The sequence below is a fragment of the Numida meleagris genome, chromosome 1 (genome assembly GCF_002078875.1).
Source record: "Numida meleagris isolate 19003 breed g44 Domestic line chromosome 1, NumMel1.0, whole genome shotgun sequence".
In the NCBI taxonomy this organism is placed as follows: Eukaryota; Metazoa; Chordata; class Aves; order Galliformes; family Numididae; genus Numida; species Numida meleagris.
The window spans coordinates 135,127,527-135,151,454 of NC_034409.1; the positions used below are offsets into that span (position 1 = coordinate 135,127,527).

Sequence of the window (23,928 nt, forward strand, 5' to 3'; positions counted from 1 at the left end):
CAGGCCTTTCCAACAGAGTAATTCCAACTTTCCTCTTTTTCCTAGGTGATCCCTCCCAGCTGAAGAGAATTAAAGAACAGAAGTCTACAAGAAGCCAGGATTTGAGCAAAAACACATGCAACAAAGCAGACCAACCCTGCAGGGAAAGCTGTTATTTTCCTGTTCATAAGTTACCCAGAATCACCACTGACAGTTAAGTCTTAACCATATAAAACAAAAATACAACATCAAGTATCCTTAGCAATTTGATGCTCCAAGACAGAGTCATGTCCCTGTCCCTGTCCCCATCCTCCCAGCCCCACTCCCTCAAAAAAAATCAAACTAAAAAGCAACAATCAAGAAAATGCACAACAATACCACAAGATATCATGGGGCAAACAAGGTAAGAGGTTTGACAGCTCTTTCCCTCTTTTAAAGGGACTAGCAGATTCAGAAGGGCATGGAAGAGCTTCCATTCCTCTTCCTTTCTCTTTCCCATTACCCAATGCAAAGACAGTAATTGAATATTTTTACCACAGTTGTATCAGGAAAGTGATGCCCATGATGCCCTCCATCTCTCTAATGAACGCAGATAGTCAATAGAAAGCTGGAGAGAACTCAAATCTGAAGGCCCTGCTTGCCCAAAAGGCTTGTACTTCCTAGCTGCCATTACTACACTATGACAAACTGGCAGCTTTGCACCAGGATCTACTGTCAGCGCCACACAACTGCACAGGACACTGTAGTCCAGGCACGCCCAACTCGCAGCCCACAGGCTGCATGCGGCCCGGCACAGCTCGCACTGCGGCCACCCCCTGCCCCACACCACCATGGTGGCAGCTCTGCCCCATGGAGCAGCCCCCGGCCTGGCACAACCATCACTCAGCACCAACCGAACGTTTATGCGCTATTATCCCCATCTGGGCTGAAACTAGGGCATGGGATGCTGTGCAGTGCCAGCTCAAGTTATGACAAAGATTATGGATTTTGATACACTGGCTGAACACAGTCCTGTGAACAGAGAAAAATAAGCAGCTGTGCTTTCTGCTGTAATAAATGGATTTGAGAACAGATTTCAAGACTGCCAAAAAGATCATCAATTTTTTGGTTTATCTGCAACTCCATTTTCAGTCAACATAAATATAATTACCTGTGAATTTTCAAATGAAACATACAGAATTGCAATCCAAAATCTGATCATGTCTCTCTACTGGACTTATATAAGCCTCCTCTTAGCAGAGAGAAATATCCTTCACTTCACAGTCACACCTTATTCATGCCATCACTTTTGGCAGTACGCACATTTGTGAACAACTGTTCTGAAGGATGAAGCACAGGAAGAGTAAAATTTCATCAACAATCTCTGATGAATACCTGGAGAGCTCACTGAGAAATGCAGCCACCTCTATCAAATCTGACTGATGTGTTAGTTTCATAAAAACAGGGTCACATATCCCACCAGTGTTATGCTGTTGTTACTCTCTCTTTTATGTGTTTTAATTAAAAAAAAAAGTTTTGTTACTTGTATACATTAACTATGTTATGTATTTTATGAGGGCTGCTCTAAAAGTAATGCTTCCTATGTTATGATGTTGGCCCACAATGTCAGAGGTGGATGTTGGTGGTATGGCAGTAGAGGCTGAACCTTCCCACCAACATCCTGTTACGTGTTGTTGCTGTGTGACAGATGGCAGCAGAGGGTTAGTCTGACAAAACAGCAAATGAAGCAAAGGAGTGTCATTGAATTCCTCCATGCAGGAAAAAATGGCACCCACTGACATTCACTGACAGTTGCTGACTGTTGAGATGGAGACCAAACAGTGGATGTGAGCACAGTGAGGTGCTGGGTGGTACATTTCAGCAGTGACAACAGCAGGTCACCTCCTCTGGTGCAGATCGTTACAAGCACAGCATACGGGCTCTTGTTCATTGCTAGTGAAAATGCATAGGTAATAGAAGTGACTGTGCTGAAAAAGTGTGCTCTGTAGCTGAGAATTAGATCTATTAAATAGTGTTACTGTACTCTTTGTACCACCGGAAATTTCCAAGGAAATAATTAGGAGGCAATACTTTCAGAGCAATCTTCACAGATACAGCCCCAGACAATTCCTCTTCACTCAGTCCAGCCTAGGCAAGTCAAAAGGTTGGACACCCACACAATAGCCTGTCATTCTCTTATGTATTAACCAACTTTCAAATGCTCTTTCATAGCCAGCAGCTATCTAGCTTGTAACAGTCTGTTATGCCTTTCTGTTCCTTCACTGCTCCTTTGAGTACAGCCAACACTATCTCTTTTTTTCCCCCTTCCTCCTTGCAGAATGCTCAAAAATGATATAAACTACTCCAAATATGAGTGCTTGTGTATCTTCTGCTCAGCTTCCTGCCAACATGCCTTTTTTTAAACCTTCTCATTGCTTGAAAAACAAGAAAGCTAACTGGAGATTCCATTTCCAGTAGAAGAGTTGTAACTTCTTTCTCAAGTTAAGACTCCTTGTCATCCAATCTAATTGCACAGAGCCCTTTCCTCACCTCTGACAACTCTTGCTGCATGTATACCTTCGAGCTCTCCTGCTCCTTGAGACTTGTTTTAGCAGGGGACAGGGACACATTACTTGTGAAAAAGGGATGCCATATGTTATTGTATAACTCCACAGCACATTTTCTGTTTTATTCTCCGTTGGTTTCTAAATCTTAAAATTTTATTTGCTTGTTCCCCAACAGACACTAATTTCATGTTTCCATAATGTACCTTACGACGACTTTAATAACTTTTCTGAGTGGTAATAGCTCACTTGGGGTCCTCATTATATCTGGTTTGGTTTTCATCAATTATTAACCCATGAGAGGACTGTCCCATTCTCTGACACCTTAGGTTCTTTAAAAGGCTGATTAAAGCCCTTGATAACTTTTTTTTTGGGTCACTGCTTTCAACAAATCCAAGGGCATCACACTGATTAGATAATGCTTATCTACATGCTTGCTGATTCTTTCAAAGTATGACTTTGAACAAAGACATAACTTCCTAACTTCCCTTTTCCCCTCCTTCTGGAAAAGCATTAGCTCCTGCTCATCATCACATTTATCTGTACGTTTACTAATTACTTTTATACGTTATAATTATACTGGGCTAACACAACAGAAGTACCTTCACTAAGTCCTTTTAGAATTCACAGGTAAATATTTTCTGGTCAAACTACTAACGTGGTTAGAGTACTGAAGTGCATGCTGTATAAGGAGAAGCTGAGGGAGCTTGATGTGTTCGGCCTGGAGATGATTAAGGTGGGAAAAGATGTGCGTTTGTTGCGATCTAATTATCACCTCTGAATATCAGATGAGGAGTTACAGAGATGGCACAGCAAAAGGAAGAGAGGCAGCTGTCCCCAGAAGCTGCCCTGAAAATTCCAACTAGATACCAGGGAAAAAAAAATTCACAATGAAAATGGCAAGCACAGGAACAGGTTGCCTAGGAAGTTCCCTGGAGTTCTATAAAAATTTCAGTTACTCAAGGCCCAATTCTTTGAAGTTGCCCCTGCTTTGATCATTAGGCTAGATTAGATGGCCTCCAGCTTCCTCATATTATTCAAAAATTCTATGAATACAAATAGTTATCTTGCAACTACAACATCAGCATGAAGGGAAGAGTATACACTATGCTTCTTTAAAGTTTTTAAGTACATTAACATTTTTGTGGCACTGCACTACGGAACCAGCCCAGCCCCACACAGGAACTGCAAAATACGTCTCTCTTTATGTACAAACTGATTGGCAAGGACATGCAAATACAACTGGAAGAACAGTAACACATGCTTCAGTTCTAAGCAAAGTCAAAGTCAACCCATAAAAGGCAACACATTTAACATTAACGCATAACTGTTCAATTTAAAAAATATATATATTTAAAAAAGGATAGGATGTTTTCAATCTGTATCTATTTAGTCTATTCTACTACTTTCTTATTTACCCGATGTGCACTTTTCTAAAATCCAACTGCATTTTTTTCCAAAGGCTCATAATACTCTGGTTTCTGGGAGGAGTGGGGAAAGAAAGTTGTTTAAGTGTTCAAAGCAGAAATAGTTTTATTAACTTAGCTTTGAAGGTGAGTGACAGCTCAGTTTCTCAAAGGAATTTTACTAATCATTTGTTAATTACTGTTACATCAATCACTGCAATCCAAATAATCTTGTATTTTATGGCCGAGACAGCATCCATAGCAGCATGTTAAAACTAGAACAGCACGTTAGCAAACAGTTTGCCTGGCACCAGCTCTTCTTACATTTCAGAACAAATTATTAATACCGCTAGGTCCTCACACTTTTTTATTATTATTATTATTTCTAAAGAGATAAAGACTTCAAAAACCACAGTAAAGGGCCAGCTAAAGCATAAAAGAAGTTATACTTAAAGACAAAACTGTACTACTTACACTCCCAGTCTCTCAAACATTCTCAGTATGGAAGAAAACTCTAAGCAACTTACAACCAACCATTAAACCCAAATGAAAGAACTTCAGTACCGTATAGTTACAGAATGCCTCCAAACAGAAGATAACGATACAGATGGGATCAAGGAGTAAAATCATATAAAACTTGAACAGCAAAAGCAGCAGCATGATTTAACAAAACATTTTCTTTATCTGTCTACAAACATTTCTAGGCTAAGTGCTTTTCTTATAAAGAAAATGTGTTTAATTGCCTGTTTCCATTACCAGTTCCATGTAAGGGAGAACTCTTGAATGGGATCTTTTCTGGCATATGAAAACAAACCTAAGAATTCTACCAACAACAGAAATCAGCTGAAAAAACTAGTTAGTTTTCTAATAATACAGTCTTTCGCAAATTAAGTCTTGTAAATCTGTCTTCTAGCATAGAAGCAGTAACGTGCAAAATTTTTTAAGAAGGTAATCTCGAAAGCACTTTCTCAATTATCACATCCCAAGAAAAAATATACAGAGTGAGAAAAAGAATGGTTTGTCTGGAGTCGAAGTAATTCCTACCATTTCCTTCAACAGTCCCAAACGCTCTAGCAGACCAGTTTGTAAGTAAACACACTACATGACTGAAGGCTAGGAGTTGAGCAAAGGGTTATTTTAAGAAAGGTCTGAACAAAATTAACCTCACAGATGACATTTTGCAGTACAACTGCTTAAACTACTCTTAAGAACTCCATAAACTTTTGGTTAGATTCCATAAGCTTTGAAATCAAGTTTTTAATGGCGCAGTTGAATCTAACTAAGGACAGCTACACAGCTCGGAAGACAGCAACATTACTAAGTCAATCTCAATACAAGTCACAGGAGTTATATTTTTTTTGAAAAGACAGCATTAGTACCAATAACCTGATAAAACTAGAGCGAAGAGAGTATGAGTTGAAGAGACCAAAGAAGACCAGCGAGACTTTCCATGAACCAGATGGTTCCAAGAAATGACACTGATGATAGCGATTGTCACTTTCAAGAAGGCCAACTGCCATTCGGAGCATAACACTCCATATTTTTGGAATTACAAATAAATTTATAAGAAGGCAGAGTACCGGTACTTCTTAAGATGCAAATTATTGATGCAAGATTGCACGAAAACTACAAGAATTATCTGGAAAATGTTGCTAAAGCTGATTTTACATCTTTCTTTTGTCTGTGGATTTTTCTTGGTTAGAAGAGGTAGGAGGAGAAAGAGGGAATTCTACGAAATCACAACCAAAATTCCTTACTGTCACCATTTTGCAAAACAATCACAGACAAAGCTAATTTGAACTTCAAAGCTGGTCATCAAACCTACAGCTTAGAATAAACAAAACAAAAACATTAAAAAGCAAACAAGTCATTAACTGCAGTCTGCTCTTTTCTTTCCAGTATGTCACACCACCAACCCCCCCAAGTTGGTCTCTGTAGAAAACTGTCTGAAAAATTATTAAGTTTGGAAACAGAAGGTGACCAGGGTCTCTTATATGAATGTAGATTGACTCCATTTTCATTCTTTTGCAAAGGTTCTTTTTTCAATTGCAAAGCTCTCACTATCAGATTACAGATTTTTCTCAGGGCCTCATCAAGTCATGGGACTTAATGCAGATATTGCTATACTGTTCTGAAAGACCTGACCTTAAAGTCCCTGTCATGGGCTCTACTTGTCTTCAAATCACCTTCAACTAGTTCTTACTTGCTGCTATGCTACTCAGCAAAAATTGTATTTGGCCACTACAGCCATGTAGTTGACTGCTCAGTATGTGGTTAGTGGGTCCTCCTATTGATTTCAGTTACAGAAAGTTGTGACATGAGGCAGTGAGAATACAATCAGTTAACTTGAGGAAAAGTCCTCTGCTTATTTACGCAGTATTACTGGATAGGCAGCAACAAAAAAAAAAAGTCTAAAAAAACATCCTGGAACGACAAGATAGCTTATCGGCAATGTAAGTTTTCTGTATGAATTATAGGGCAGACTTTCTCCTTCTGTCTCCTCCTTGAAGTATCATCACGGCAACAGGAAAAGTGTACTTTCTGTACACTCTACTGCCTCAAACCCATAAAGCTGTCTCAATACAACACAACATACATAGTGCTTGACAGTCTCTTTCAACCTCGATGCTAGATAAAGGGGAAATCAAATGCCAGGCAGTTGTCACAAGGACCATTTACAGTCTTTTCCGGGCATTCTGTTTTACAAAAGTTACCCCTGAAAACACAGCTAGGGTAAAAATGTGAAAGTGTCACATCAAGAACCATTTATCCAGTCCACATCACTTAAGAAAATGATTCCTTACCACAAAAGCATCAACTCGACTAGCTTTGGGTTATTACAGGCTACACACAAACATACAGAATAAGCATAAAGGGTGTACTTAGAAGATTTGGTAATGAAGACAGGTGACAAGGAAATCCTGGGAGCCGACTCCTCACACCTCATTCCTTTGAAGCTGTAGTTTGGAATTTCTCTCTTGCCACCGTAGATACAATATGATTAGTTAGTTATATGATGATTTTCAAGAAACAAACCACTCCTGAGGGTTTCAGCCTACCTTAAGTTCTGACAACGCACGCAGATGGCTGTCTCTAGTTGTGCACCAAGAGTGACTTTTCTCAATGAGCAAATCACACTGCCTAAGACAATGTGCTCAAACAGGAGTTTTGAAATCTTTTACAAAGACATCAATCTTCCCTTGTGTAATACTACAATATTACTAAGTGCTTAGTAAACTTCTGAAATCAATTTATGCTATTAGCTTAGATATAACTAACACTTTACTCCTCATATTACCAACCAGACTTTCCAAGTCTGTTCAAATAAATGGTGTGATCTAGTCTTAGACTTCTTAGGAGTTTCGTTAGATTTTTTAAAATATCATTCCTATTGGCAGCTACAGTTTTATTTTCCAACTTGACTTTAGATAATAACAATTGTTTGGAACTATCTGTAATGCCCAGCATTCCATAACCAATAGTAAAGCACATATTTGCTGAAAGGCACATCCCAGGCTCTGAAATCTGTACTTCGGTTCCAGAGGAACAATTCCAAACATTGTCAAAAAATCAGGGAGAGTTTGATCTCTTCGTATAAAATTAACAGTTATGTTACACTGAGAAAAGCTTCTTGTCATTTAACAAGAACAAGACAATGTTTCAGTTAAGCAGTGTTGAAACGTGAAAGCTTACATACACTTCAACAATTTATATATTTGACTTCAAGTTTTTAAATTACTAAATTTGAAATGAAAACAAAACACAAGTTCCTTATGCCCATATAGCATGGAACCTTATTTTAAAGTGTAGGAAACGAAAGGAGCTAAAGACATATTTACGAGGACTTGCTGGTTATGTACCAATAATGCCACCTACTGGCATGACAGATGATGCAAATTTTATTTTTCATTAATTTTAAAAGTAATTGAAGAGCTTTAATTTCAATATAGCATTAAATACCATTGGTTCTCTTTTCACTTCCACTCACCTGAACCAGATGTTTTCTTTCGCTGCACATCCTCACAAGCAAGGGGCAGGATTAAACTGAAGTGTATTCTTTAATATTCTAAGGGCACAATACAGGTGCCCTTAGAGCTGCACTTCACTTGACATTTTACATTTTTAAAAACATTGTTTCTGACTAAAATTTGATGGTTTATTGATTTAGGAGATTAATTTAGGAACAACTTATGCAAAATCCACTCTCCAAATACAGGATAATAAGCATCTGAGTCTTTAGAGAAAAAAAAAAGCAGTTGGCTATTTTGATATGAGGCATGGAAACTTACGTCTGATTTCAAGGGGATTTAGCATTACTCCACACTGTCAGAAGCTGGCAGTAAATACAACAGCACAGGGCAAGCATCAGCTGTAAGATCATCTAGCTTTATAAGCTTATCAACAGAAGGATGGCTGGATAACCACTACCTTTTCTCTGTGTGTTAACTCACTACCAGAGACTCCAGTAAAGCTGCATTTTTAAAGCATGTGGCATTTGTTTCAGGATTTCCTGAAACAAACACATTTACATCATGTCTTCTTCCCATTAAATTGCTGCTTCTCTCGGGATCAGGGCTTTAATAGAAAACCATCTTCCTGGCTACCAAGCACACACATCAAAACCTTTCACAGTGGCGCTTGTGCCAAATCAAGCGCTGCAGACTGGTATCTGTGGATTTGTGCCACGTAAAACCTATCAGACTACAAGCTCAACAGACCTGGCACTTCGCATGAAAGCTGCACTAACACATAAATTTAATGCCTCGTCTCCCTAAAGATGAGACTTCCAAAATAACCTGGATCTTTCCATCAAGACCTCCCAGGAACCAGACATACTGAAAACCTGCATTAACTGTATCTTTTCATCCAGGGACTGGTAGCTTCCTGAATACCAAAGATACTCCACCAAGTGCTGTTTTTTTAGGGCTAATGGGGTTTTACATTTCCTTAATGGAAATGCACAAGAGTATCAGCAAACAGAAGTGAATTTACAACCAATTTCTGAATAGCTAAACTTCCAGCTCATTTCAACCACGTATGAAGACCAATACCTCTTACTGCACGCTAACGCTGTTTTTAAAGCACAAAGAACATCAACTTTGGAGCATTTTCCAGAATAGTACTCAAAAATCACATGCATCATGCAAAACAGATGTTGTAAAATTAACATTTTTATTTATTTGGACTATTTTCTTAAAAGAAAGAAAGTCAGATGTTGCTTTAAAAACAAAACTTACTAGTTCGATCAGTGCTGATAGAAATTAGAAGTTTTTCAAGTTGTAAAAAGAAATGCTTAAATGAGTTTGCGGAAACAGGATACAGAAGACTAGACCTGAGATCCCTTGAACTGGACTGCAGGTTAATCTGAGTGTGAGGGTAATCCATCAATGCATAAAGTCAATGGACTTGTCAACATGAAGGTTTACGAGAGCATAGATAAGAAGCAGCAGGTGAGTCAGTCCAAATCAATTTTGCCCTACTTAGTACAACTTACCAAAGCACTCCATCTGTTGCACACAAATAAACCAGACTATCAGCATTTGGATGCAACAAAGGAAAACTGCCATTCCACCAAAATCTACTGTGAGATGACTGTGAATCACAAACACAATGCTGCACTGAGAAATACTGACACCGCCACAAAAACATGGCCTACACTTTGCTTGGAATTGTATATACAATTTTGGTCATTTGTGTTGAGGAAGGTTGATGAATACAATAAAAAATGGTTAGAAGACTGACCACACAGAAAATCCAGAGGACCAAGAATCCATCTGACGACAAATCTAGAAAACAATCGCTAGCAGGCCCATCAAAGTAGAAGCTTAAGATACACCACTGCTCTTTATGAAGAACAGGTAAATCCACTGGAGGAAAGTACTACATTGGGAAATAACACTGCCACCAGCAAAACGCATAAACCGGCAAGAAAACATTTAACTGGAAATCACTATGGAAACATTCTTATTCCATAAGAATACAAAGAAGAAAAATCTGATTGTCATATATAGCAGAATCAATTTACAAAAGATTATATGACACAGCTGTCCAGAACTGCAGGCAACTGGAACTCAGTGTATTCTGTTTTTCCCCCCTAATTATGCTAAACAAAACAGACAGTACATAACTCTTCTAATGTTTAGATATTCTTAGCTTTTCGAGCCTACATATCAAACTGAAGTTTATAGACTGTTTTATAAAACTGCTTGATTACATTACACTATCATACCAGCACGGCCACTATGAGCGAGTCCAAAACAGTTCTGTTCAAAGTATTATTTCAGATAGAATTGCATTAGCGTGAATGCACTATCATAAAAACTGTCGTTACTCCTCTCAGAACTACTGCAATCCTATATTTTTCCCGACTGCTAGAACATACTGCCCCAAAAGATGTGTAAGGCCAGCATAGTCTGAATGCTTACAACACAGTTATTCTAATGTGAAGATCACACAGAGAGTGGCAGGAAAATCACAACTGAAATGACACTTAAGTTTAGAGACACTTATAAACCACAGCAAGATCTACAGCTTGTTTGCTGAGTACATGAGACATAACTTAAGAAAAGCTTTACTAAAGCTAAGAAAGTAGTTTAAAGCCAGTAATAAATATAACAATCAAAAATCAAGAAATAGTCTTACTAAAAATTGTGTTCTTACCTTTTCCAGGACTTAGGTTTTGGTCTATAAACACCTTAAGCTCTCCATTGGCTTCAATTAGTCCAGCCTATTAAAGAAAGTAACTTTTATTAAATTGACAAACACTGACAGCCTTTTATCGTTAAAGATGGAATAAATCACACCAGAAGACTCTGTTGCCACCACTCACATTTCCACACTAATCTGCCACTATGTAACCACACCTCTTGCTGCATAATATTAGCCAAACTTTAAAATCAGCTCACTTTTATAAATACCATGTTCCCAAAAAGCAAGCAGAAAAACAGCTTAGACATACCTTGCCATTTTGTGTTCTAAGTTTACTACCGTACACGAGTGCCTTAACAGATAGCTGAACATCTTGCTAATTAGAACCACTAATATCTGTGACTACATATTTTGCTGTGTAGCAACTATTAACCTGTCACTGAAGTTGACAACATGATGGCAAAAACAATAGAGGTGGTAACAAGTGCTTTATGCCATGCTAAGCAGAAAAATGGGATTAAAAACAAACACATTTTGTTCTTTTTTTTTTTTTTTAAGGATAAGAATGCAGAGCTCTTAAGTGAAGGATTTCATCCAAGTGTATTAAGTAATCAGCATCCTTTGAGAAAGCTCAGTAGAAGTTACTAAAAAAATATACTATTAATTCTGGATAGAAAATGCATGATGCAGTAATTTCTTGTTATCTCCAGACAAAGCAGTCCTGAAGGAATAACGAATGCAGGACACCCAGTCTGTTTCCATTTTGAAAGAACAGTAAGAAATTCAACATTTGCACTCACCACAGTATAGCATGTGGTGTTACAGAAGCTGAGAAGTCCCTAAACCGTATTTTGTGCACTGTTAGTACTTGAGGGCTACTGCAGATATTTAAGAGACAATTAAGTGTTCTGCTGTCAGTCAGCTGCAAAACTTCCCCCTCAAAAGACTACCTGAAGAGCCCCGCTGGTAATTAGCAAGTTCAGCAAACCAAGCGGACCACTAGAGGATGCTGTGGTGCTGCTACTATCCAGGTGTACAAAAGCCATCAATTCGTAAGACAGAACTTCACAAAGCAGGAAACTGTTGAAGATTTTCTCTCCTCAGTGGAATGGAAGAGGGAAAAAGAAGATGACAGAGCATGGAGGACAGGCTGGGAGGTGAGCAGAAGGGAAATGCTGCTAAGAAAAGCATAAAGAGCAGAGTCTGTAATAGCATAGCAGAGATGAAGACCCAGGGGCACAGAGGAAACCTAAGTGAGGAAATAATAGAAGCAATGGGTAAAATGAAGAGCCTGTAGTCTTTGACCTTACTTCTCATAATTTGTCCCTCCTATTTTAATGCAATAGTCTGGTTTAATGAGACTACAACAACTTACCATGACACAAACAATGCCTGCTCTCCACCTTGCCCACAGCAGGGTTTCAAAGGTCAGCTTCAAATGACACTTCTCCTGCCCTACACCCAGGCACCAGACCTACACAACCTGTAGGCCAACAGACCACACCCGACCCCCCCAAAGAAAGATGGTATTCACTAACATGAAATCTCTACCATGTACAGAGATGTCATAAAACAGGCCCTATGGCAACATAACCTTCTAGAACACCGGAACTGAATGTATTGAAAGCGAATCGGGTATGAAGACAAATTTGGAGGTATTACATTATACTCCCAACCCTACCTCCATTACACAACAGGAGTGTTAAACCACACAGGAAGTGCAGTCTCACTGTCTCAATTCTTTTAAACGCAATCCTTCAGTTTCTATTCAACAGCAGAACGAGGAGGCTCGTGCTCCTAGGACACCCGATGGTTTTCTCTTTGTGAGAATCAGAAATATACCAGTGAGAATCGAAAGACTTTTAATATGCAAAAGAAAGCTTGCATCAAGTTTGCATATCAGTTATAGCGATAAGCCAAATACAAATATTTACACCGTGAGCTTATTCGGGAATTCAATTAAAAAAGGCAAGTCACTACTGAATACTCTTTCAATAATTAGCAAATTAGATAATTCAGTAATCAACTATTTTTTNTTTTAAACTCTTGCAGTGGGATTTAGTCTTGAAGAGAATGAACAGTGAAAATGTATACGTTGATGCTAAAAACCAGAATATTTTTGTTTTATTTTAACTGGAACAATCTCCAGTATAACCATTTCTATTACTTCATTTTATCCTTAAGTATGCAATCAACTGATACATTACATCATCTAATAAGTTTCGTATTTCCTTCTACATAATTGAGATCATCATGATGAACTACCAAAACCAATGGTCAACTCTAGGAACACAATTCAGTGTTACAAAGGGTCAGGTTAGTGCCACATACGCTGGATCATGTTTCTGTGTGACTGAAAGCATGCAAGCCAATGACAAACTGGAAAACATTCAGGAAAAACACTGCGTGTCAGCCAACAGCAGAACACAGTTTTGGAAAACTCAGGGAACGACAGACACCAAACAAGAAGAACCCTCAGGAGCCAGCAAACTGATGAAGACTACAGCAGTTACAGTTCCACCACCCTGAACACCAGTGTCTTCCCAAAGGTTCAGTTCTGGCAGTTACATGGCTGGTAAATATTCAACTCAAAAGCGTATGCCTAGGAAAGGCTCCAAGAAAACTGCCTGGGAAGAACATTACCAAATTCAATAGCAAACAGCACCTGCAGCTGCTATAATTCATAATGAAAGTTGATTTCATTTCTAGTGAAAATTCTCCTTCTCCAGGCTCAGTATGTGCGCTTCACACTTCTAGATACAATATTTGACTATGTGGTTATGAAAATTGACACCGTTTTTGAGTCTCCTTGAAGTCACTAGCTTTTAGTGACACAGAACTGAAAAGCAAAACTTCCATCCCATACAAAAATCCAGCATCTTTGTTCCACAACAGAACTACTAGACAAAAATCTCTCAGTGCATACTTCAAAGAAATTCCCACTATTTTATAGTGCAGGTTATTTTGGAAGAGTCCAGAATTACCCCTCCCTAACCTATCCAACAGTGCCCAAAAGAAAGAACTGAAGTCAAACTCAGAGGGAAACGTGACCACAGCTTCCATTAGGTATATCCCAGTCATAGATCCACAATGAATGCGAAAGTACTTGGTTTTTGTTTTCCTCGATAGAAAAGTAACCTTCTACCAAGAAGGGCACAAACCTTTTCTGATGTGAAAATAGATTTAGTTTTCAGGCCTTATCGAGCTACTTATATCAAGGCATTTCGAATTTTTTTTCCATCTGATAACAGAACAAAAAGAAAATGTTTTCTCCTCATGATTCTCAGCTTCAAGATGCATAACCTCCTTTGATGATAATGTCAGTGCTGCCTGGAGCAATATCACAATCTTAACGCTTGATTCTGAAGGCTTTATTAGATTTAGAGTTGCCTTCCTTCTCAAAGAGGCATGGTAGGTACATAAACTTCTGCAAGGGGCTATGTAAAGGAACTTCTAGCGCTGGAAACAGGTAACAGGTATATTCCCCTTTAAGCTTTTCACACTTCAAAAAAATCAACAATGATGTAAAAAGAAAAAAACAAATAACTTTTGACACTCAACAGAGCATCTAACTATAGCAACTGTTCCCAGCAAAAACTTTGATCTCCTTTCTACTAAACACAAGTAGAAGACTAAGGACCAAAGGACAAATCAGTAAAGCTGCTCACTTTAGTTGTGGAAGCTATGCATGAGTAGAGAACTCAACTACTACCTAGGACCCATCTCATCACATTGCTCAGAACTTCTAAGGAGAAGAAAATGACCGACCGGCTAAACATATCAAAGGTTCAAATGAAGTTAGCCTGCTACAAGATCAGCAGCAGCCAAAAGGACTAGGAAGTCTGTTTTTGCTTTGTTTCCAAGTAAAAGCTGAAAAACTGTAAGTGGCCTCCATCTGAAAGACAGTAAATTGTGAAATAATATTTTTTCTTGGACTAAAGTAAATCTGAAATGACATTTGCTAAGAATTCAGAGAATTTCACTTATTTAAAAGAAAATCCCATACTGCAGACCGAGATACCAAGTTCTCTGATATTAGCTGGCTAGTATTTGTGATCTCTTAAGTTACGCAGTAGAAATTCAACACCCTTACAACTAAAGCACCATTTCCACAGCTTTCCAGACTTGCAATTCTCTCTCTTAATAAAAATTGGAACAAAAATGTTCATTAAAAGCTTTAAACAGAAGAGTTCCATGCTGAATTTGGACTGAAGAATAGCCGGATGGGTACATGTCCAATGTCTGCCAAGCTCAACCTGAGAGGAAAATCTCTCCACTACAATGAGATAAGCAAATACAAAGAGAAAGCTGCTTCTGTGCCACTGTTTTCTCTATCTCGCTTCTATGTAATGAGCCCAATTTTATGTATGCTCCATGAGAAGGAGCTGAAAGGAGGAAAAAAAAAAAAGGTGGAGATAAGTGGGAACAGAGGCATGTGCCAAAAGGTGTTTCTCAGAAAGTTTTCAGCTGCTAACAGGAGAAGACCACTAAAATGAGGCACAGAACTGGGTTTGACAACAAAGCAAGAGAAGCAGGTCAAAATACAGAACACTGCTTAAAGAATGGGAGTCAGATTGGGACAGACGGTGAAACAAGCAGACAACACTGGCACTGACTGGGAAAGAAAGAAAAACAACTAGAAAAATCAAATGTAAGATAACAGATGAGTAGACGTTAGTGTAATTGGGAGTCTCTTAAGAAGGAGAGGAAACAGAAGTAATGGGAACCTAAAAGAGTTGTAAAGTGTGCAAAGACAGGAAGAACATGGGAACTGGGACAGTGAACACATTATATGCTAAGTTAAGCCATGACTGAGAGAGTATACAGAGTGGTACTCACACTGAGAAGTAGTAAAGACACAATTAAAGAATGGATAAATGGGGAAGTATTCCCATGGGAGGAAATTTCCTCCTGGAGCTTGTCAAAGGCATCAGGAGGATGCTTCTGCTGTCTACAGGCATTTGCAAAGTCAACTGGCAAAAACCCACGCATCTGGAACAAGCTACTTAATTTGATCAGTACAGAATACCATCTCCAGAATTTTACACTTTAAAGGTGAGCAATAAACATAAAGTCACTATGCCATGCAATTTTACTGTGTGCCTCCTTAATGACAATGTAGGGGTCTTGTTTTTTTTTTTTTTTTAAATCATCAGAAAGCAACAAACAAACACAACGGAAAATGAGCACAGCTACAAAATGGAGAAAGGCTTACAATCAGAAATAATATTGCTTAAACAACCTTAGTTTTACTTTCACCTCTAGCACATGCAGATGTCATTTGTAACAAGATGACCGTACACTATTTTTCCCCATTGGACTCTCATCTCATTCAGGGACCAGAGCAAACATGCCCTGGAAATGAATCATCATATAAATACAGGAGGCTGTCCCATAAAGATAGCCAATTTATTTCTCATAGAAATTAAAAGGCAATTAAGGAATATAGCAGAGGCCTGCAAGAAAGGAAAGAAGGTTCTTAAGTTTAAAATATTTGAATTTCATTTTGCAAATGAAGTGATAACTATGCCTTATCATATAAAGTAAGGCAAAAGAAACTCTAAAGTCAGGCTGCAGGACGCCGATCCTACACAATTCTCAGGTGTGTTACTTTATTGTGTCTCGGTAACCTTTGTCTAAAACAGATACACCACATCCTCAGTTCATAGCACCATCAAGATTAATGTGCTTGATAACCACCGGGCAATGACTTACACCAAAGAAAAATGCTTCCCAAAGAGTAAGCCAAACTATTAGCCCCTTAACCTAAGCAAGGTGCGATCAAAACACTAAACTAAAAGATCTGGATCACACAGAAGCCTGTGAAGATTAAAAAAATAAATAATCATAAGTTAATAGCTTAGTCAAGCATGGTCAATCTTTGCTCTGAATATATGCTCCACTGGTACTGCACATACACAGGACACTGACATACATGGAATCGCATTTAAGGTCTTCTCCTCATTGTGGAGTATTTCAAGGCCATTAACTTTGCTGGTTGTTTTTCTAAACAGAGTAACATGTCTGGAATTCAGCAAAGATTACATGAAGAGCTCATTTTGAAGACAAGTCAAACAGTGATCCAGCCTAAGAAGTCACACAGATCAAAAATACAAGCACAGTTAAAACCATTATAGTGCATTGTTTCTTACAGTGACCAAATGGCCCAAGCGACACAATCTTTGCAAACGTTAAAACTGATGCCCCCAAAACTAACTGCAAAGCTGTAGGAAGCCATGTTGAATATGAGATTCCTAGAGCAAATATGACCAAAGCACTGGTTCAACACCTCTACCACAAACTAACTGGGAAAGGAAATCCTGAGTTCACAGAATCACAGGGGTCAGAAGGGACCTCAAGAGATCACCAAGTCCAACCCCCCTGCTAAAGCACGTACCCTACAATAGGTCGCACAGGTAGGTGTCCAGACAGGTCTTGAGTATCTCCATTGAAGGAGACTCCACAACCTCTCTGGGCAACCTGTTCCAGTGCTCTATCACCCTTACTGTTAAGAAGTTCTTCCATGTGTTTGTATGGAACTTCCTATGTTCAAGTTCTAGGTCACTGTTCCCTGTCCTATTGCTACACACCACTGAGAAGAGCCTGGCCTCATCCATTTGACTCCCACCTCCCTTCCGATATTTATAAGCATTTATCAGATCCCCCCCTCAGACTTCTTTTCCCCAGGCTGAACAGAGCCAGGTTACGCAGCCTTTGAGTTGTGTCCTCCAGACCTCAACACTCCCACGCAGAGAAGTAACAGCAGTTGCCATTCCCACAACCAGCTCCCAGTGCCATTGGAGATTTGACTTTACTACACTTTTCTTCTTCCAATCAAATCAAATCAAATCTTTAGAAGAAATTTGGTCAACAGTATCGGAACACAGCAGAATTCAACAGGTCACGTTAAGGAAGATTCTTCTGCCTCACCAAGTTCCTTATTGGCGTATTAAAAGGCTACAGCAGCTCACAACATTATTTCCTCGTAAGTCTATATAACCACAAGTGCGATATCAGGGGGCTGTAACGTAACACAACACAAGTCAAGTAGCCAGCTGCATTCCCGGGGCTATGGACAACTGACCACATTCAACATCAAGCTGTTCATCCTCTAAGAACCACACTGACACTGAGAATGTTTAGCAAACATTGACCCATTTTTTCCTCCCACTTTCAATTAGACACAATAAATCTCTGCTAAGTGATATCCAAGCAAGCAAATATGAAGACTGAAATAAGAAATCCCTGGTGTAACTTAACTTTTGAAACCCGGCATTTTTGTTGAGCACCTTGTCAGTACGCACCGTATTTAATTAGTAATGCTACAAAGAAACACACACAGCCACTACCATTAACTATGCATAAAATTAATAAAGAGGTAAGGCTTAAGAGAAAATAAATTAGCGAGGTGACAGGTAACTTCTGAGTTGCCATTCTCTATTTAATAAATAAAAACTAACATGGAAAACAAGAAATACACTTTATTATGTATTAGCAATGCAAAAAGGAGAGCTTAAAGTTCTTTTTCCTTCTGCAATCTTCTAAAAGGCACATTTAAAAACACTAACAGTGTTTGAAAACCTAGACTGAGATGCGCTTTCCTAAGACCTGATTTCATAATACTATTTCATCTTCAGTTTACAAACCTCTGAACACGTTATGACTGACTAAAGGCAGACAGAAATAAATTAAGCGACTGAGTAGTCACTGAGCTAAAATGGTATCAAAAAAGGTGTGCAATCCTCTTCAGATCCACTGACAATTTAATTTCTATAAGCTGTCTCATTGAAATTCCCAGGACATAATAAAAAATAAACATAATAAGAGAAACACATGCTGAGACTTTGAAAAGAAATCTGCAAAATGTTTTGTAGGCTCTTCAATACTTCCTAGACACTCAAAGTGAATCTTCTTCTTCATATGTCTACCCCAAATGTGACCTTCTCTTGCCATGAAGATTTGCTCAGGTTTGATGTACAAACGCCACAAAAAAGCAATTAAAAAGTTCAACTTTGGGGATGTTCCAGCAAAATTACTTGTACAGAAGAAGACCTACTTCCTTCCCCAAAATTAGCACACCTACTGACCTATTAAGTGACGCTGTTGTAAGCAGTTAGTTTGCTGGTTTCTATTCTTTTGTTGCTCTTTAACACATATTTTGCTCCAATATTTAAGTAGTCTTGTGAGATAAATTCATTGGATGAAACTACATATCCAAACGTCAATTAAAATAAGCCACCGATCTTAAAGTCTGTGTCTCTAGGGATCTGAAAGAGTGGTGTTAGACCAGGTGCTGACCTTTGTGCCAGACGAACTTCTACCATAGTGTCTTCAGGATTTACACATATGCACAGGGCTTCCTTGGCAAAGTTAGATACGTGGGCTGTATCTGTTATTCAGTGACATTAATAAGAGCATCATGAAATACTGAGGACATACAATATGTTTTAATCAAACTAGAAGATAAAAATCCCTCAAAGTAACTCAAGAAAAAGATGGCAGTAGAATAAGCCATAAATTAGAACCAGTGATCCTCAAACCAATGCCTCTGTGTGCAATTCATGAAACCGTAAAACATATGAGCCTTCCAAATGAACAGCTCTCCAGAAAGGTACTTCAGTCCCTGAGAAGTTCTGAGAGCTAACAGTGGTATGCCAGTTTAAAAAGTATGCAAAACACCAAATGAGTTTTCAACTGCACGTTCTTACTGAGTTTTAAGAGTGAAAACAGTCTATGCAATAATTGTGAACAACTGAAACAATCACAAGCAACTGAACATACAGTAAGCATTTAACTTATGTAACTCATCTATTTCAAACTATGGCCTTAAGTTGTGCCAGAAGAGGTTCAGGCTGGGTATCAGGTAAAATTTCTTCTCAGAAGGAGTGCTGAGGAACCGGCACAGGCTGCCCAGGGAGGTGGTGGAGTCACCATCCCTGGAGGTGTCCAAGAGCCGTGTGGATGTGGGACATGGTTTAGTGGCATGGGGGTGAGGGGTTAGCGGTTGGACTTGATGATATCTTAGTGGTCTTCTCCAGCCTCAGTGATTCAATATGCAATTTTCAAGATCAGAAACTCTACTCATTCTTTTTGCCTAGCTCCCACCCTGCTGTAATACCACACACTGGGCTACCCTCCCTAATAGTTCCAGCGCTTAGAAGAGAGTCCTGCTTCTTCTTAACAATGGGTCTTAAAGAAGAAAACCACAAGCTTCTCTTAATGGCTGCTTGAGTGGCTCAACAGTTCATATGCAATAGAAGTAACTGAACGTAGAACCTGGGTCGCACCATAACTTGGATCTTCTGCTACAGGGTAGAAACTATTAATTCAGTGATGGAGAGAATACTGATCTACTGACACTAAAAAGTCATATTTATCAGATAATTCTAATACATAAGTGGATACAAAAGAAGGCCAGGAAGTGGTCCTCACTTATATGGGGAACTGGAAGACAAAAAATTAAGGTACAACATTTACTTTCTGTCTCCTTCTATTGACACTGTGTGCTGCCTAGTTTTAAGCATGCCATGGGTGACAAAAAGGTCAGCATTTCACTCAGGAAACTCTACCTCCACCTAACTACTCCACAAATCCCATGAGCAGCACAAGTCAGCCGAGGACCTTTGCTCCTCCAGGACCTGCCTGCGAGGTACAACATCTGTAAAAGCAGTTGAAGAGTTTATGGGAGACTCAGTAAAGTCTTAGATCGTGACAGTTATTAAACAGAAAGGGGATGGAGCTAAGCTGGAGTTTCTGGGGATGCTACTTCTGTTTCAGATCAAGAAATTTCCCATACATTGTGTTCACTGCTCTCAAAAAAGACATACATGGTGCAAACGTATATGTCAGACTGCACCCAATGCTACTGCCCTCAACTGAGCAGAGTCTGTTATTCTGCCTGTAACACGCAGCAGAATGATCGTGCTTCCAGGGTGCATGCATTCTGAAGACACTGCAATCGGCATTCCCTCACCCACACGCCTTTTTTCCCCGCTGTTCCTCTAAATTATGAAAAAAGTGAAGTCCTTTTTGTAACTCAGCTCTTCAGAACTGAATGTGATATTCCACGGCCTGTCTGGTTCTATTAGAACTGACTTCAGCTCCACACAATGCTCACACGCCTAAAGACAGAAATGGCTGTGCTCATTACTATGACCAGACCACACTGGAAAATGAGTTTCTTCTTTCTTTTTCCTTCCACACTTACAGCATTCTAGATCTCCTAACCCTTATATAACCACTCCAAAAAATAAAATTTGGAATGCCCACAGATACTTTAACCTTCACAAGCTTCTACCTCTTTTTACATTATTATCTTTCAATTTAAGCCAGCTACAAGATTAGTTATGATTATGCTCTTAAACTCAACCTACAGGCTTCTAATTAAGGTGCTACATATGAATGTATCTTTTTTTTCTCCCCTCATAGCTTACTGGCCACAGCAAAGGAGACAAAAGTATTCTGTCCAAAACCAATGCTTTGTTGCTTATTTTCTCTTCAGCGTACACTCTGAAAAGCATTAGAGGGATACATTTTAATGTAATATTTAACAGAATTTAGACTTTGGTCAAATATCTTGCAAGCATTATCTTGCCAGCTTACCTGATCAGTACTTTTGTAATTACTTAGTCCTTTTTAAAAGCATTTTCTTGGGCTTGCCAGTATTCTCCATCACGCTCCCCATTTCTTCAGTTCCCCTACAAAGTCTTATTCTGCATACTTTCACAGGCATTTAACTTTCCAAACAGATATTTTCAAACAGCAGTTTTTATATAGAAGAGGCACCAGCTGAAAAGCTAGAAGTGAGCAACATAAGGAAAAGAAGTATTTTCCTTCTGCAAGTGGGAGGAGGGGTTAAGCGGGAGTGCGTTATCTAGAGCAGCCCTGGCTCCACACCTTCCCTTCCTGCAGGGCCGCCTGTCCCAGCAGCCGCCAGCGCGGGACCCAGCAGCATGCACCCTGAGCCCACGTCTTCCAGCTGCAGCATGCTGACACACGCTTGGCCATGGGAATGCCACCTCAAGACTTGGCGGGAGAGCAGCACAAACCGCCCTCACCACAGTTGTGCCACTTCAGCCCTGCTGAAAAAAAAAAAAAAAAAAAAAAAAGAAAAAAAGGGAAGGAAGGGGTGGGGGCATTCATCAGCTATGCCATCTTCTTCACCACATCTTGCAGTCCGTTAGAGCACTTGATAGGTGACACAGCAGAACCGCAGGCAATTAATCGCAGCAGCATTTTCATGCCAGAATGTTTACATTTACAGGGAGCGCAGGTCTCCACAGACCCCGTGCCCAGGAATGTAGTGCTACTTTCTCTACCAGGACTAATTTCACTGTTTCGCTAGGGAAAGAACTGAGATTTTGAATTTAAAAAAGGGAGAATTACTCTTCTTTTCCCTTTTGAAAGTCAAAAAAATGTCATACCCGTTAGCTTCTCTATTTCCTAACATCAAACCAAACCTAATAGGTTTGACTTGGAAATTTAAATTTTCCCAGGATTCATTACACATTTTAGACAACACATAATGGTGGCCATGCAACAGCCCGCAAACAGGCAAGCAGTTCATCTTTCTTCCCTGAAACAGGATTATATACATGCACAGAGGTTTCTGAAAAAGAGGTTAGACGGTTCTTCAATTAAGACTTCATATTCTCTCTCCCTACCCTGCCCCAGTGTTCAAGCATGCTTAAAACGTCACCTGCAACCCGAGCTGGATTATTGCTTCTCTAAATTCCGTTTATTACTTCTTGACCTACTCTTAGAAGACACTGAAAACACCTATTTCTTCCTACCTGTAGCATCTTCCTCCATTTCTGAAGTTTGTTGCTGTGTATGTTATTCCTCCCTTAACTACTCCCCCCCCCATAGTAAGATAGAGCTCTCAAAACATAGGTTCTTCCTTCGATGTCTTACCCTCATTATGTTCCCACACACTTTTTACGACATTAATCTGCACTTCCAGGTGCCAGTCCTCCACTTAGCGTATTAAACAAATGTATCCTCATGTCTGAATTACCCCGAACCGCTGCTATTTCACCTCCTCTTCCACCCCTCCTCTTCCATTTTTTCCCCCGCTCGTACAGCCCTCCATTCCCTGAACTCTGCTATCTGTACCACACTTGAACACCCTTATCTTTTACAGGCAAGCTTGCAGTGACTACGTACTTCTGGTTGCGTTTCTGCACACGGAGATACTTTTTATTTGCTTCTGAACTACTAATATTCCCTGCAAGATTAATTTGTTAAACCAATCACTATTTCACAGTAATTCTCACTCTTTGAAAGCTACAACAGTTTGCATAAGAGTTTAACCTGCTGTTTAGAATCTGAATCGTATTGCTTTGTAACTTCTTCGCTGTTGTCTTTTTTTTCTTTTTTTTTTTTCCTATGTGGAGATGCATTCAAGTTTGAATACGGAGTGCTCTGTTTTCTCATTTGCAATAAAGAAATGTGAAAGTCCAATTGCATTAGCTACAAACAATGAAATAGATCTGAAAGGCAGAACCCATTTAAATGGCTTTTAAAAGAATACCGGGACGAATAAGAGCAAAGGTGGCTCTGAGGCAGGTGGCAGTGGAAGTCTGCGCTGCAAGTTCCCAATGCCTGTTTTTACAGACAGTCATCAGCATCCTTGAGTGGATGGGGAAGAAAGAGCGAGGAGATAAGGAGGCTTCGCTGCCCTGAACACATCAAACAGCAGAGGCAGCGCCAGCCGGCAGTGACACTCACCTGGTGACTTCTGTCACAGCAGGTGACAACAGCACAGAGCCACCAACCACCCCAGCACCTGAACGGTGTATTCTGGGGCTTTCCAAACCCATGTCAAAGACAACCTAGGACGGTGTTCAATGTGAACACACCTAACGTCAATGACGCGAGTGCTTTTATGTGGATGGTAGATTCTCGGGACTACTCTGAGGAAACTGCTGCAGACCCAAAGCCAATCTGGGGCTGGACCATCCATACGGAAGCGCAGCCTAGGCTCGGGTGCAGCAGGGTCAGGTTCATACATTTGCACTGCCAGCTATAACAGAGCCTGACCTGCTTTGCTTCTGTTAGCAAAAACAAAAGCAAAAATATGCTATTAGCTATGCCCCTGCATGTGATGAGCTATAAATATACTTACATCTTTTGCCATGTTACCCCAGCCTAGCAGGCAATCCTCTTACAATCCTGCTGCCTGTGGGACGCTGGGACGACGATGCTATTTTCTAGAAAGCAAACACAGCCAACATCAGTCAGCTCCCCGCACTGAGAGGAGGCAAACTTTGCACAGCCCGAATTCCCGATTGCCCCACCAGTACGTTTTGCTTCGGAAGAGAACCCTTGGGGAGAACACAAAGTTCCCCCCC

The 23,928-nt window shown here is 39.7% G+C and overlaps 1 protein-coding gene across 3 annotated transcripts in view; it reads right to left on the reverse strand.

Annotated features, from left to right (window-relative positions):
- The window catches only part of TFDP1 (transcription factor Dp-1), a 38,115-nt gene extending 14,260 nt beyond the window's left edge, over positions 1-23,855 (reverse strand). Inside the window, exons 1-2 of one of the 3 annotated variants that reach the window (XM_021414662.1) lie at positions 23,703-23,855; positions 10,589-10,655 (exon numbers count right to left, since the gene is read on the reverse strand). In XM_021414662.1, coding sequence (XP_021270337.1) covers positions 10,589-10,655; positions 23,703-23,714 — 79 coding nt within the window. In that variant the 5' untranslated portion in view covers positions 23,715-23,855. Of the gene's footprint in view, positions 1-10,588; positions 10,656-11,951; positions 12,123-23,702 lie in introns of those variants that run through there. The other 2 variants (XM_021414669.1, XM_021414679.1) reach the window with 2 other exon arrangements.